This window comes from Cetorhinus maximus, chromosome 18 (genome assembly GCF_964194155.1).
Source record: "Cetorhinus maximus chromosome 18, sCetMax3.hap1.1, whole genome shotgun sequence".
NCBI lineage: Eukaryota > Metazoa > Chordata > Chondrichthyes > Lamniformes > Cetorhinidae > Cetorhinus > Cetorhinus maximus.
The window spans coordinates 26,366,000-26,382,096 of record NC_135896.1 but is presented as its reverse complement, the minus strand read 5'-3'; the positions used below and the strand labels follow the sequence as shown (position 1 = coordinate 26,382,096).

At 45.0% G+C, this 16,097-nt stretch overlaps 1 protein-coding gene across 6 annotated transcripts in view; it reads left to right on the top strand.

Moving 5' to 3' along the window:
• The window catches only part of LOC144693003 (synaptotagmin-16-like), a 188,617-nt gene that overhangs the window by 168,409 nt on the left and 4,111 nt on the right, over nucleotides 1-16,097 (top strand). For all 6 annotated transcript variants that reach the window (XM_078562249.1, XM_078562247.1, XM_078562243.1 and 3 more), the window contains 2 exons: nucleotides 3,078-3,521; nucleotides 6,237-6,426. In XM_078562249.1, coding sequence (XP_078418375.1) covers nucleotides 3,078-3,521; nucleotides 6,237-6,426 — 634 coding nt within the window. The remainder of the gene's footprint in view (nucleotides 1-3,077; nucleotides 3,522-6,236; nucleotides 6,427-16,097) is intronic.

The window sequence follows — 16,097 nt, the reverse complement described above, 5'->3', positions numbered from 1 at the left end:
ATTCAAAGTGAATTTTCTGAGCTTTAATTCCTGTAGACAACAATTTGATGCATAGATATTGGAGGCTTTTCACAATTATGTTAAATCTTAGAATACTTTCTCCTTTACACATAGCCTCATCTCCTTTATACTCGTTTCTCCCTTTTTAATGTAAATTCCATTGTTCCAATTTGTCTTTGCAACATTACTTTTATCATAATATAAATCTTTCATAGCACTCATATTATTACTAACCTTTGGGAAAAATAAACACCATGTTTGGCTTAGCTGCTTTTAGCTATGTGTAACAGCCTACCATCTTTTTGAAATTGAAACTACTCTAATTTATTCAAAAACACAAATTTTCCTCACAGCTCACATTCTAAAACTTCAGCCCTGTTTACATATTTAGCATTTCAAACCTAGCTTCCCTTTTGATAACTCAAAAGCTCCAGACCAGCTGTCTCCAATTCAATTAAATCCCTCCCCCCGCAACACACAGAGACTAATCCAAACCCCACTGTTAACCTACCTTTACAATAAACCATAATAACATTATGAAAATTATTATATTTTCATGACATGTCCCTCTCCCCTGGATACTACATGCATTCAAGCCTCTTTCTATCCACTCTCTCATAAATCCAGCCATGCCAACAGAACTGCTGCACATGTCTTTAGTAAAGAGTTACAGACCTTCAGCTGTCTCCTTGGATCTTCTGGCTTCTCGCAAGCCTTTATTGCTTTAAATCTCCATCCTGTAGCTTCTCCCTTTAAGCTTGGAGCCTTCCTCTCTGCTCCTTGCTTTTAACTTCTCTTAACAGGACCTTTTCCAGATTCCTGTTCTTTCCCTTTGACTAGAAGGTCTTCTCAGGACCGCTATTCCTTCTGTTCTTTGGGGAAACCTGCTTCCAGCTTCTCCTGTCCAGCTTCTCCTGGCAGCTGGTTTCAACTTTAGTTTTGGAATTGCTATCTGTCCCTCTTCTATGCTGCTTCTGCTGGCAACTCCTTTCAACTTACGAGCACACTGACCAACCCAACTCAAAATGCTTTCGGCTTCTCTGTCTGTGCGTGTGTGTTGTGCGTATGTGTGAGGCCTCCCTCTCTGGACCCCTGTTGCTAGACAACAGCACAGTTTTTTCTACCTTGTTTGTTTTAACTCCCCTTCAAGAGTCATAAAATCTCATTAAAACGCAGGCACCTTTTAAAGTGAAACTAAAACTCAGTTTCACCCATTTCACCCACAAATACAGAAATACAAATCAAACTTAGACATTAAAGCTAAAACTCATTCCTGGCACACAGAAATACAGATACAACTTACTCAAACTACCTCAAGTTCCTAACACAGCACAGAAAGGAGCCATTCAGCGCATCGTGCCAGTACTTTTTGAAAGATTTATCCAGTTAGTGCCACTGTGCTGAGAATTGCACGTCTAAATGCATTCGAATTCCCTGGTGTAGTGCAGTAAAGGAGTAACTCTGCCATTCTTGTTGCTCTTTGTGGGATTCTGCTAACCCACCATTCTCAGTGTAGCCAGACTGACAGAGACTGAGTTTTGGTCACCACCTACAGCAGGCTGCCCATGGCTCCTGCTGATCTGAAAGACAGGGCCAGCTAGGAGGAGGCCACTACAGAAGCTCTAAATCCCTGCACAACACGAAAATGTGGACATTATATACCCCTCATTTAAAAACTACACACACAAAGGAAATTCTCTTTTATTTACATGAATTATATTACAATCTTGCTCCATGTTTTTAGTTTCAAAGAAAGGGGATGGGAATGAATCTGTGTGAGAACTGGCGAACAAAGTATTGCTTAATCTAACAGCTCTACAATGTGCAGGGAGGATATGTAACTTTATACACTGGATTAACTGTTCTTAGTTCCATGTGCTATTTGATCACAATTTTTTTTCTTCTGTCAAGCTGTCTTCACATTTTAATGGCCTGTTTCGGTAACTGGATGCCATTCTGATGCATGGTTTCAAGGCTCTTGATCTAATTACTTCTGTAAACCTATTTATAGGGACAGATCCTTGATCTTTGTAGTGGAAGCAATAGTAAAAAAAGCACAAAGGATGAATTCTTCATCTTTTAATACCAAATGCAGCCTTGATCCTATGCCAAGATGCCGAACAATAGCAATTTGGACCATACTGGAAAAGTACCATTCTGTGATTGAGGTATTAAGTGCAGTAAATTGGGGGAGGAGGGTGAACTGAGTGGTGAGCAGTGATTTAGAACCGTGCATTAATGCTGTGCTGCCTCTCCTTCTCTTGGCTTTTGAATCAAAGCCAGAAGAAAATGAAATGAAGGCTTCCTCTCATTGACTGTTGCAAAGGGTCACAGGAACAATGTGTTCCAGCACTCTAATTCCAGTTTTTAACCCTGTTCAAGGTTCCCTGCATGTATTATTAATGTAAGTTGCTTTTCAACACTTTCCCAGTTCATTACTTCCTGAGTATCAGTTATTTGTTTTCGCCCGCTTCCTATTTTATTAGCTTTACTCTATCCAGTTGTTCACTGTTTGCAAATGAAAGTCAAGTCCTGCACCATTAGCTTTGTCAGAACTCTTTCAATCACTGCTTTTTGCCTCCCCATCCCTGGGTCCTCCTCAGAAGGTGCTGCCTTGTGCACAGACACTGGCTGGCCCCTCTCATCCTGCCCATGTAGCCATCCTTCATGTGAACGCTTAGGCAGTTGGCAGGCTACCAAATCCAGCATGTATACGCACCCATTTTTCAGCCTGGGTCCGCTGGGCACTGACCTTTTGTTTGTTGTTTGCCTGGGAGGCCATTTGCAGCATCTCCACTGTCACACTGATTGAATTGCCTAACCCAGTACTGATTAAGGAACAAATCTTGAATCTTCCTCACACCTCATGATTTGGTGCACTTGCATGTTCCATATTTTTAGCGCTTCAAAATAAAGGAGCAAAAATGACAAATAATAATTCTGTAAAGCCACATATAGTGAGTTATAATAAAAATGACTAAAAATAATAAGTGCTGAAGCAATTTCACAGCGTGCCAGAATGTCCGCAGTTTTCTAACTGAAATGTACATTAACCCAAAGACTCTGATCGTCTTTAGGAGGCAGACGGAAAGCCGACAGTTCCTCAGCAACAGGGCCCGGCTGAACCAATTTCAAAATGTGGAGACCTGTACCTCACATTCAATTACAAACCGTCCAACCACAAACTGGCAGTTACGATAGTTACAGCTAAAAACATCCCAGATAAGGACCGCAGTGGGGCTAATTTATGGCAGGTACATGCTGTCCTCCTTCCTGACAAGAAGCAACGTTCAAAAACCAACGTTCAGCGAGGACCTACGCCAGTCTTTAATGAGACTTTTAGGTTTAACAAGTTGGAGCCGGAGGAGCTGCATAATTATGCTGTCCGATTCCGCCTGTATGCAGTGAAGAAGATGAACCGAGTGAGAATGATGGGGGAGAAGCTGTTTTACCTCAGGAATCTGAACCAAGAGGGAGAAATGGAAGTGTCCCTACTCCTGGAGCCAAGGAGTAACATGACTGTAAGTACAATAATGATGAATGAATGGAAAGTTCCACATTGCTGAAACTTAATCAGTGAGAGATTGCAGCATCAGACCGTCCAGCGCAGAAGTAGATCATTTGGCCCATTATATCTGTGTGGCTCTTTGAAAGAGCTGTCAGTTAGTTCCACTCTCCTCTTTCTCCATGGTGCTTCAAGTTTTTCCTTTTCAAGCGTTCATCCAAGTTCCTTTCCAAGTTACTGCTGAATTTGCTTCCATCAGTGCGTTCCTGATTATAACGACTCACTGTGCAAAAGAGAAATTCTCTTCATCTCCCCCTGCAGTTATATTGCCAACGATGTTGAATTGATAAATTCAATAGTTGTAGTAAATCTGCTCCATCCAAACTGCCAGCAGTTAGTACCCTTTCTTTTGTCCAAAATAGTCTTTTTGTTGGTGCAACTTTCCTGATGTGCCATTTGTTGAATTTGGAGTGGGCAGCAAAGCTGGTAGGTTAGAAATGAGGGACATGTTAACCATTTAACTGTATCCTATAACAGATGTATTTTCTGGAGAGAATGAGGAGGGAAGGTGGCATATGGCCGCATACACATAGCCTGTTGGCATTTTTAAGGTTTTTTAAAAATGTTTTTCTCTATTTAAAATATTGCACAGAGAATAATTGTCCAGAAGGAAGGGCCTCTAAGTACAATCTAGACAACAAATTGAAATTTATTTGTTTAACAGTTGCAAAATTGCTGATTGGGTGGGATTGACACTTTTATGCAGATAACACTGAAAAGTTGAATTACGGTAGAAGTATTTTCATATTCCTACCCAGGTGTGTGCTTCATTGAGAATTGTTATTTAAATATTTCCCATGACGATCTGAGTTAAAATTTTCACTGTTGCCTTTAACACTTACCTGTGACATTTCGCTGTAACACCAGTAGGTGGCACCCCAACTTTCAGTGCGAACTTTTTGACCTGCCGTCTTACATCACCACATGGGATCATCTATTTGCCCCAGAATCAACATCCCCACAGAATGTTTTCAGAAAAAAGATTTTCATCCCCCATTTATTTCTTAGCAACTGAAATTTCTGATGTCCAAAATATGATTTTAAACAAAAAAAATAGAAGATGGTATATATCAAAATGACAAGATTGAATTCTCTTTTGTGCTTCCGAAAGTTTTTCTTAAAGATTTCATTGAAAGGCCTCTGATTCTCTTAAAAACTTGGTCTTTTCTTGATTTTTTTTTAGCTGAATGTAGATGGTGCAGGCAGTCTGAGCATGTACATTTAAATTTTCAAGATACATCATAATTATTCCACAGAACTGCTGAGATATTATCCTTACACATAGAGCAGCTTCTGCTCAATCGATTTGAAATAAAAGCTAGAGGTCAAATTTCAAAAGCATTTTTTTCCCAGATGGGGTTCTTATTTCATTATTTTTAAAGAAGCAGTGTGTGCATATGTGTGAAAGTGAGAAAAAATTACAGACTGTACTGATTACATAGCTGTTGCTGTCTTGTGTTTCATAAACACCAGAAAGCATTTTAAGCTAAGATATCTTCATCCTAATTTGGATCAATTTACAACTATTTCTTTTTGAAGCAAATGGAAATTATCCACTTATTAAACCAGTATTTTCTTGATAGAAAACGTAACTATTTATTTATTGACACTTCATTGTGGGAGAAAGAGTGTCTAACCTCATCTTAATTTGAGTTTTTTAAAAAAAAAACAGATGGGTGTTGAAAACAAACAAAATCCCTGAGGGTATTTGCTGATGGAAAGGTAAGAGCAGTTGAATTGAATGAAAAAGAGTAATTTTTCTGCCTGGCCTTTTCCCACTTTTGGGAGAAGCAAAAGGGAAGTGAACATGGGATGAAGTTAATGAAAACAGAGTGAGGTGGAGGGGAAAAAACAGCAGTTTTAGCAGGTCAAATTAGAAGAAGTAGGAATAACGATGAGAATGAGTGTGAATAGATGAGTGGGGATAGCAATGTGTGTGAGGGACCAGTTTAAAAAATAAGGGGGTAAATAAGGGGGTAAAATAGTGGGTAACTGAATCGGTCCAGATTGCGATGAGGGTGAAGGAGGAGGGAGAGAATGAGAAGGGAACTGCCAGGAACTGTAATTCCTATTTTGCCTATTAGGAAGTGGAACCTGCAGCCCTCAGTGGCTCCTTTCCCAACACTTCACACCATTATCTACTTTGCAACTGGGGGGAAAGAAAAGAAGGCAGAAACAACAAAAAGAACAATTAGAGATAAAAGAAAAATATTTTAAAAAGGGAGATCTGAGCAGACAAGGAGACCCAGAGAACCGAAACAGCAACACAAAGATAACAAAGTTGGTTAAGAAGAGAATGGCGGGCTCTGCCACAGGATATTCAGTAGTTCCTGTTAATGGGATGATTTTTTTTAAGACTTTCCTTCCTGCGCATTACAGTGTTCTTTAAAGGAGATGGAAAATCACAATCTACACACCCACAATTTCCTGAGATATACTCCTGTGAATGCCTTGTACTCCTAGATAGGAAACTTATCTTTGGTGCAGATATTGCATTGATAAATCACGTCACCTGTGTTACTACCTTAGAATCCACTGTAGACTGAACACCATCCTATATTTAATCACCGTGAAGCTATTTCTGCTCACCTTTTAAAAGATTAGACCATCGTGCTTGGAGAAATGTTTGTTTAGTATCTCGGGTTAAAGGTAATGTTTTGATGCCCTACAGAGTGGAGATTCACAGATCAGCCTGTCTGCCATCTCTCACAGCGACAGTGCTTCATCTACACAATCGCTTTCACATGGCGGAACTCCAGAACTACTAGTTGGATTATCTTACAATGCCACAACAGGAAGACTTTCTGTTGAAGTAATCAAAGGCAGTCACTTCCGAAACTTGGCTCTGAACAGACCGCCTGGTTAGTGAAATTAATGTTCATTACAAAAGAGCAGTCGTGGTATATTTAGATGAAATGCTTGTTTCTCCATAATTTGTCACAGTTCCCCAATTTCCCTTCAAGAACATGCACATGTACATTCCCTATGAGTAAACTTTCCTCCCAAGACCGTGTAGTGGAGTTTGGCTGCATATGAACGTCTGAAAATGGAAGACAAGAAAAAAACCATTAAACCTGAAAGGGCGGTGGAGGCAGATTCGATCGAGGTATTCAAAAGGGAATTGGATTGCTACCTGCAATAAGAGAGAATGTGCAGGTTACAGGGATAAGGCAGGGGGGGTGGGGCTTTTTCTTTCAGAGAGCCAGTGCAGACTTGATGGGCCAAATGGCCTCCTTCTGCACAGTAAAGATGTTGTGATTCTGCGATACCATCCATTCTGAATGGTGTCTGAGGCATCATAACACGTGGACTCTCCACCCACTGCCCAGGCCAATTAAGGGTAGAGAAATGGAAAATTCCTCTGTTTTCCCTCTCCCATCCCTCCCCCACTCTTGGCCCAGACAATCACAATGGCCTTTCTGTTGCAGGATACCTATCTCCTTTTCAAAGTGATCTCTGCACCAGCTATTGCTTGAGTGAATTCCGCAAATCAGTGCTCACTGTATGAGTCAGCAACCTGTTGCACATCTCCATTACTCTCTGGGAAACGATGAACCGGCAAACATCCAATGTAATTCTGCTCTTGCGCAACCTGCAACTGTGACCCCGAGCACTCTTTAATCTATCAGTTGGACTAATTGGCCCAATAAACACAGTCTAATCTCGTTATTGTCGTAAAACGTCAATCAAACAACGCAGGAGTCTACACTTCTTTTTAAAAGTAAAGGCCCAGCTCATTGAGCTAAGATGTTTTAAACCTGGAATTTGTCGAGTGGCCCTCGTCTGCACTTTTTCCAAAGCCTCAATACCCCCTGCTATGTTAGGAGACCAACATTTGATACAGTATTCTAACTTGGGCCTAACCAAGGTCATGTATAAGGACATATTTGCATGCTTTGTATTATGGCAAATTGCCCTGTGAATACACCCCTAGAGCCCTGTTTGATTTAGCTATAGCTACACAGCATTGGCCATAGACCATCTGAAACTGGTTGGCACTAAAATATGCAGATCTCCTTCTATTACCGCTGGCTTTAATTCTACTCCCTGTAGTGTGTTTGCATGTTTCGCATTTGACTTTCCCACATGCTTGGCGCTAAACTCTTCAAAGTTAAATATTGTTTGCCAAACGCAAGTACATCTTGCTCTGCTTACAGCAGTTAAGCATGCTAAAAGCCAACTCTCGCACAGCTCTTGATATTGTCTCAAACTTTCAGATCATTACCCACCACCCCATCATTAATAAAATAGTAAATAGCAAAGGTCCTAACACTGACCCCTGCAGGATGCCACTGGCAATTGGTCTTTAATCACATCCAAATCCATCCTCAGCCATTTCCGGCCTATGGACAGTCAGCGAGTTCTCAATCCACCATGACAGACTACCACTAATTCCGTAGGACGGGTTAGGCATGTACTTTACCTGTTAGTTGGATTTAAATTGACTCAGTGAAGACTTTAATATTCATACCTACAAGAAACACATGAACTTGGTTTTCTAGAAGGTACCCCAGAGGTAATCATACTCTCTTATGTTAGTTTGGTTCAGTTTGGGAATTTTCAATTTCATTTCACATTGATAGGGGTTGTTTAAAATCCTGCATCCTTGATGAGCGCAGTCCTTTTTTTGCCAGTTGTTGTGGATGGGTGACAAAGGTGCAGTTTTGTCCCTGGTTTCTCTATCAATGTTCGACCAACAAGTGACATTGTGCCATGGGCTGAGATGTACTGTATCAGTTTTTATTTTCTTGAGGAGCAGCTTGCCTCATAATCTCAAGAGTCCTGCCCAGCTACTGGGACAAATTGGGCAGATTATTCTTTAATTGGCTGTAATTGTGACAGCTTTATATTAAATGGGCATCTTTATATAATGCATATGAACATAATTATTCATTAGCCATAGACACTGACTTTAGACATTATCGCTGACATTAGAAGGCGGGGAAGTTCCATATAAATGAAGGAATTATTGCTGCCGTTCCTTGTTAACAAGCACAAGATCATACTAATAACAGAAACTTGGTTACAACATCACAACAAAATGGCTATTGGGCTGGGGTGCTTAAAGGCAGCATTTTAAAAATTCTTTCACGGGATGTGGGCGTCGCTGGCTGGGCCAGCATTTATTGCCCATCCCTAATTGCCCTGGAGAAGGTGGTGGTGAGCTGCCTTCTTGAACCGCTGCAGTCCGTGTGGTGTAGGTACACCCACAGTGCTGTTAGGGAGGGAGTTCCAGGATTTTGATCCAGCGATAATGAAGGAATGGTGATACAGGGCAGAATTTTCCAGGCCTGCCGGCAGGGTGAATCGTGGCAGGCACGAGCGGTAATTCAGAGTGAGGCCAAAAGTTGGATTTCCACCAGCGGGAAAAGAAGTTGGAACTTTCCCCTCAGCACCTTCACAGGATGTGGGCGTCACTGGCTAGGCCAGCATTTATTGCCCATCCTTAATTGCCCTTGAGAAGGTGGTGGTGAGCCGCCTTCTTGAACTGCTGCAGTCCTTGTAGCCGATGAATTGCTGGTTGACTTACCCACTGATCCATGTTGGAAACCCCATTTGCATACATTAACATATCACGAATGCTCATTAAAAACGCAACTCTCCGGAATCATGTTCTCCCTCCTAATTACATGTCACGCCAGCAGGAAATTAGACCAGACTGAATCACGATTGGGTATAAGTGGTGTGCACCTGCCCACCTTCACTTCACTTGTGACTTCGAGGTGCGTACAACATTGTAAGCCTACCGTCAACAGCGCTGCTGCACTCTCTCGCCACTGCTCCAACTCATCATCGCTGCCAATGCTGTTCTCTCAGGCAGGACTGGTGGGGTTGGCAGGCAGGGCTGTATAAACTGGGTGCTGTGGAGCGCAGGCAGGGCTGTATAAACTGGGTGCTGCGGAGCGCAGGCAGGGCTGTATAAACTGGGTGCTGTGGAGCGCAGGCAGGTCTGTATATACTGGGTGCTGTGGAGCGCAGGCAGGGCTGTATAAACTGGGTGCTGTGGAGCGCAGGCAGGGCTGTATAAACTGGGTGCTGTGGAGCGCAGGCAGGGCTGTATAAACTGGGTGCTGTGGAGCGCAGGCAGGGCTGTATAAACTGGGTGCTGTGGAGCGCAGGCAGGGCTGTATAAACTGGGTGCTGCGGAGCGCAGGCAGGGCTGTATAAACTGGGTGCTGTGGAGCGCAGGCAGGTCTGTATATACTGGGTGCTGTGGAGCGCAGGCAGGGCTGTATAAACTGGGTGCTGTGGAGCGCAGGCAGGGCTGTATAAACTGGGTGCTGTGGAGCGCAGGCAGGGCTGTATAAACTGGGTGCTGTGGAGCGCAGGCAGGGCTGTATAAACTGGGTGCTGTGGAGCGCAGGCAGGGCTGTATAAACTGGGTGCTGCAAAGCCCCAGGACTGCCTTTAATCTGCATTCAATTTTTTTTACAAGCAGCTCATTCCAGGGATCCACTGGGAACCTATGTGGCCTCTCTCAGTCCTCAACGCATAAATGTATAAAGGAGGTGATGGATGCTCTATACAGTAAGGCACATCATTATATAAAGTTCACAACAGATGAAGCTAGCAAAGCTGCTAGATTTCTGGGATTTGTACTGGTCTCCAGCTTCCCTAGAGTACAAGGTGCAATCCATTATGTACATGCTGCTCTAAGAGTTCCCCGGCAGCAGCTCCTCATCTTTATTAATAGGAAAGGGTTCCACAGCCTCAACGTTCAGCTAGTGTACGATCATCAGAAGCACATCATGCATGTTTATGCCAGGACCCTGGGAGTTTCCACGACTCCTACATTCTGAGTCACTCCCAGGTGCCACAGACACTTGAGAGACCATGGCACTTACAGGGCTGGCTGCTGGGTGATAAGGGGTACCCGCTGAAGTGATGGCTCATCATACACGTGTGTCACCCTTAGAGTTCCTCAGAGGAGAGATACAACATGGCGCACTGTGCCACAAGTTCCATCATTGACCAAACTGTTGGCATCCTGAAGATACGCTTCTGATGTTTGGACCACTCAGACGGCACTGCGAAGTACCCTCCACAGAAGGTGTCCTGCACCATCGTGGTCTGTTGTGCCCTGCACAACCTGGTGCTTCAAAGGGGAGATCACTTGCCAGAGGGAGACATAGAGGAGGGTAAGATTTCCTCGGATGAGGAGGATTTGGAAGGGCAGGAACCTGAGGAGGGCGATGGTGGTCAGCTTCCATGTGGGGATGCTATCACAGCGGCACGACACGGAAGTCATGCCCGTGACACTCTGATAGCCACAAGGTTCCAGCAGGAGTAAGGTCCAGGCAAGGGGACCTGAGCACATTTCCACTGTCCCTTAGCGCCATGCCAGCGATCGGAAAGGCCTTTATAAGCAGTGACATCACAAGCAGGGTCAGCATTCGGCCTAAAACTTGTAACCCTCAAGGATGGCAAAGGCTTCATTCTTGGAAAGGTCAGTACCCATGTAGCCGGGGTGCGAGGTGAAAGGCACCAGCGCAAACCCTGCGTCAGCTGTACATCGTCCTGTCATTGCCACCTAAAGGAGATACTTTTGGCGGCCACAGAGATTTACACATGGTTGTAGAGACCATAATGGCTCCAGGTCACACTCAGAATGAACACAGCTCAGATTAGATTTAACCCTCCAATACGCATAATTCTATGGTGTGTTGCAAGGTTTCAAGGCTCAAATCTCGATGCACATTCACTTCCAGGATATGGCTTGTCACATCTCCCTTACACAACACAAGGGGCGAGTGACTAACATGAGTCTGCTAAACCTAGCCTGAATCTGAGGGACACAAAGGGAGGCAACCACAGAGTGGGAGCTTGGGTTACCCTCACAGTACGAGGGCACATAGATTCATATGCAAGAGGCATTCACATACTGAGACCATTATCATGAAATCAATCTGTATTTACAAAGGTGTATGATACACACACTGAGTGAACACCCATGCCACCCTTGTCCTCTCAGTAGTACTTAATTTTACTAAACCTACCACTATGTCTAGGTGTAGCCCTGACATCCACATCAGAGTTGGAAGCAGCCTGGTGGCCACCATGATCTGTTGCCTGAGATGACTTGGCAGGCGTCCTCCGGAGGCCAGAGGCCTGGAGGGCCCCGGCCTGCTGTGCGTCTCCTGCTGTGGGGCAGGTGTACCCTCCTCGGCCTGATGAGGTCACAGGCAGCAGGGATTGGGTTTGGCTGGGCACTCATGGAGTCTCCTGGATTAATGGCCCCGGAGAGTCCAGCTGATGGCCATCCTCTTTTTGGGTGCCCGAGGGCCCCTGCCTGACACCTTGAGGAGAAGGGGCACTTGGAGGGAGGTCGAGGTGCCCCGTGTCCCCTCGCTTAGACACTGAAGGCCATCTGAGGAATTTTACAGCCCCCCCCCCCGCCCCACCACCTGCAAACCTGTGGCAGGTGCTATAAAATTCTGTCCATAGTTTCCAGGGGATTGGCAGGATTTAGAGCAGGTCTCAAAATTCCTACTGATTACAAAAGCTTTCTTCAGAAAACTCCCCAGAATGTGTCACCACTACAGCCTATCGGGGGAGGAGACCCTGCTTCAGGGAGAACTCTTATCTTCTTTTGTAAAGTAGAAGGAATGTCTAGGGGAGTACTCTGAGTGTAAAGTACCCTCCTCAGACTTCCCTTCCCCTTTTAAATGGTGAAACGAAAACGGTTGATAGATAAATGATATTCGAACATATGAACACACGAATTAGGAGCAGGAGTAGGCCACTTGGCCTCTCGAGCCTGCTCTGCGATCCCATAAGATCATGGCCGATCTAATTGTAACCTCAACTCCCACCTTCCCATCTACCCACTATAACCTTGCTTATCAAGAATCTATCTACCGCTGCCTTTAAAATATTCAAAGGCTGCTTCTTCTGCCTTTTGAGGAAGAGAGTTCCAAAGACTCATGACCCCCCAAGAGAAAAAATCCATGATAGAACCCTGGATCAAATGTTTTGAAAATATTTTTCTATTGCTATCCTTTCAAAGAAATTAGTACTTACGAGAGTTGGCAGTCTAGTTTGTAGGTGTTTGTTTGATCAAACAAGGCTAGAATGACATTGAGATATTGTGAAACAGCAAGAGAAAAGATCCACTGAAATGAATCCAGTGCCAGTGTATTGTCTGTAGAGTTTTTATCACTGCATTCTGAAACTTGCTTTACATTAAACCATTGTGCAGTTTGCCTGAATCTGGTTCATTGCCAGCACATCAGAAGTTACAGCTCTTCAATGGAACATTTTCAACATTTGCAGAAGCCCATGTACTGTGGAGGAGTGTGGGTGTGCTCCACAATGCGATGTTAACAGTAGTGAAGGACATTGGTTCCCATGGCACCATTATCGATTGTTGTAAAAACCCATCTTAGGGAAGGAAACCTGCTGTCCTTCACGCTCTGGCCTACCTGTGACTCCAGATCCACTGTAATGTGCGTGACTCTTAACCGCCCTCTGAAATGGCCTAGCAAGCTGTTCAGTTCAAGAGCAATGAGGAATGGGCAACAAATGCTGGCCCCGTCAGAGACATCCACATCCCATTAAAGAATAATAAAGAAAAATCTGAGCCGCATCAGAGAGAAGCATTAATTGGGGGAGGCCACATTGTTGGCTTCTGAAAGGGGGGAAGATTCAGATGAGAGGAGTTGTCATTGCTATGTCATGGGGCAGGATTTTAGCAGCAGCCCTCTAGAAATGGGCTGGGGGGTGGGGGTAGAGGCCATAAAATGGTGAGGGGAGGGGGTGGAGCTGCAGTGTCCAGTGTCATCCCATTGCAATTCTTTTTATATTCGTTTATGGGATGTAGCCATCACTGGCTAGGCCAGCATTTATTGCCCACCCCTAATTGAATTCGAGAAGGTGGTGGTGAGCTGCTTTCTCAAACTGCTGCAGTCCCTGTGGTGTAGGTACACCTGCAGTGCTGTTAGGGAGGGAGTTCCAGGACTTTGACCCAGCGTTTTACCAGCAGCAGGGAAGATGGAGCACGCTCCTCCCACCCAGAAGCCAACTGAGTTACTTAAGTGGCCAATTAAGGGACTCTTTCTGCCAGAACTGGCATTTTACCAGCGGCAGGTGGGCCCTTCGCTGCATGGGGAGACCGCTTGGTGAACTCTGGCGGCCTCCCAGTGGGCTTGGGGGTGGAGGGAGCCCTCCTATTTTGGCACTCTGGGGGCTCCCCGGCAGCAATGTCTCCCTTCACAGCCACCCACACTCTTTCCTCACCAACACCCCCTCCACCCCACCACCTGACTAACTGGTCCCAGCGCCCCCAGACCCCACTTACCTGGTTGAGAGGGCAGCGTCCTTGCATGACGTCCTCTTCTTCCAGGTGCAGCTGACCTTCCGATTGGTCAGAAGCTCCTGGGATGGTGGGGGTTTGCGGGGGGGTGGGGGGGGTGGTTGCATTCCTAAGGACAACTAATGAGCTGCTTGACTCCTAAAAAATGCAGCCAGGGTTCGCCGCCGGCCTTCCGGCCTATCATCGGGACCCCTGTTGCAATGATAATTATTCAGACTGCTGTGTGGTAGCTGGCCATAAGATGGAGATGCCCAAAAGCCTCCAAAAATATATCAGCCCAAATATCCTGGGTGCTCAATTCCGCCTGTATCCCAGTATACTCACAAAATGGTGGAGATTAGATGAGTTTCCTGGTTGTCCTGTAGGGTGGAAAATCCTCATAACTAAGGTGGAGCCTAGGGTGGAGACTCCTTTCAATGAGAGTTCCTGCTTCACAGGCTCCAGTGAGCTTTGCACATCAGTAGAGTCCATTTCACTGAGTGAATGGGCGCACCATCCTTCAAAAAGACAAATGTGACCCTACTGGGTTCCCTCAAAGACCAAGGTTCTTTAAAATAACGATTATAAGTCTGCTTCATTGCTGAGGGTGTTGACAGGACCTTGGCCTGGGCTCGGTGGGGGGCCTCGGAAGGATGACCGCTAGACCTCCTGGTTGCCAGAGGCAGCCGATAGTGGAAATGTGCTTGAATTGGCGCTTGTGTACGCCCATCCCATTGAAGTAAGCTTCCCTCCAATTAATCCTGTAAACTTTGGTGGGGTCAGACCTTGAGGGCAGCATTGAACGTGTTCCCGGTATAACTACTGGAACCACAACCCAAGGGATTTCAGGGAGCCTCTATAGTTAACATTAAGCTGATTGTGATGAAGTATTTTATGGGTGGTTGATTCAGTGTCATGCCTTTAGGAACAGGCAGGTAAAGTTCCCAATGACCTACAGTAAGAGAGATGCTGAATTATGATATTAAGCATCTTCTATCCTAACATGACAACAAAAAGAGACATCTTCAATTTAAAACGCCAGTAATTTGATACTTCTTAAAAGCTTAAATGGAGTATTTTCAGAACAGAGCTTTGTGTTTTCAGGGGTTACTGTGACATTGGACTCCAAGGTTTCTGCAGTCACTCTAAGAGAAGGTCTCTGGTTACCGTAATGTATAAAATCTCTTAATGCAGTTAAGGCCCACCCACCACACCCAACTAATTACATCCAGAAACTTGCACAGAGAAAACCCTTGGCGGTATTTAATGGAGGCGCCAGGGGTCTTGTTTGTTGGCTGGGGAGCTGGCGAGAGCCCCATGTCCCCTCTTCTAGGGAAAGCCTGCCGTATTAATTGCCACTCAGGGACTTAACTGGGCAACGGCAGGCCTTCCCTGCGATGAACAACCCCGGGGACAGAAGTCCTGCCTGCCGAGAGATGACGACCAGTCAGAGGCCATCAGTTGTATTGAATGGCAGGGCCACTCGGGAGGTGGTGGCTGCTGTTGGTATGACACGCACCTGAGGCCTAGGGTCATTGCAGAAGCCCAGGCATGTTGGAGATGGTCATTTCCCGGCACTTAATGTGGCATGAATGTTACTTGCCACTTGTCAGCCCAAGTCTGAATATTGTCCAGGTCTTGCTGCATTTGGACATGGACTGCTTCAGTATCTGAGGAGTTGCGAATGGCGCTGAACATTGTGCAATCATCAGCGAACATTCCCACTTCTGACCTTATGATGGAGGGAAGGTCATTGATGAAGCAGCTGAAGATGGTTAGGCCTAGGACACTACCCTGAGAAACTCCTACAGCGATGTCCCAGAACTAAGATGATTGACCATCAACAGCTACAACCATCTTCCTTTGTGCTCAGTATGACTCCAATCAGTGGAAACTTTTCTCCTGATTCCCATTGACTTAAGTTTTGCTAGGGCTCGTTGTCATTCAGTCAAATACTGTTTTGATGTCAAGGACAGTCACTCACACCTCACTTTTTCAGTTCAGCTGTTTAGTACATGTTTGGACTAAGACTGTAATGAGGTCAGGAGCTGAGTGGAACCCAAACTGAGCTGTTATTGCTGAGTAAGTGCCGCTTGATAGCACTGTCTATGACATTTTCCATCACTCTGCTATGAGCAAGAGTAGAGTGATGGGGCCGTAATTGGCCGAGTTAGATTTGTCTGGCTGTCTGTGGACAGGACATACCTGGGCAATTTTCCGCATCGCTGGGGAAACAACAGT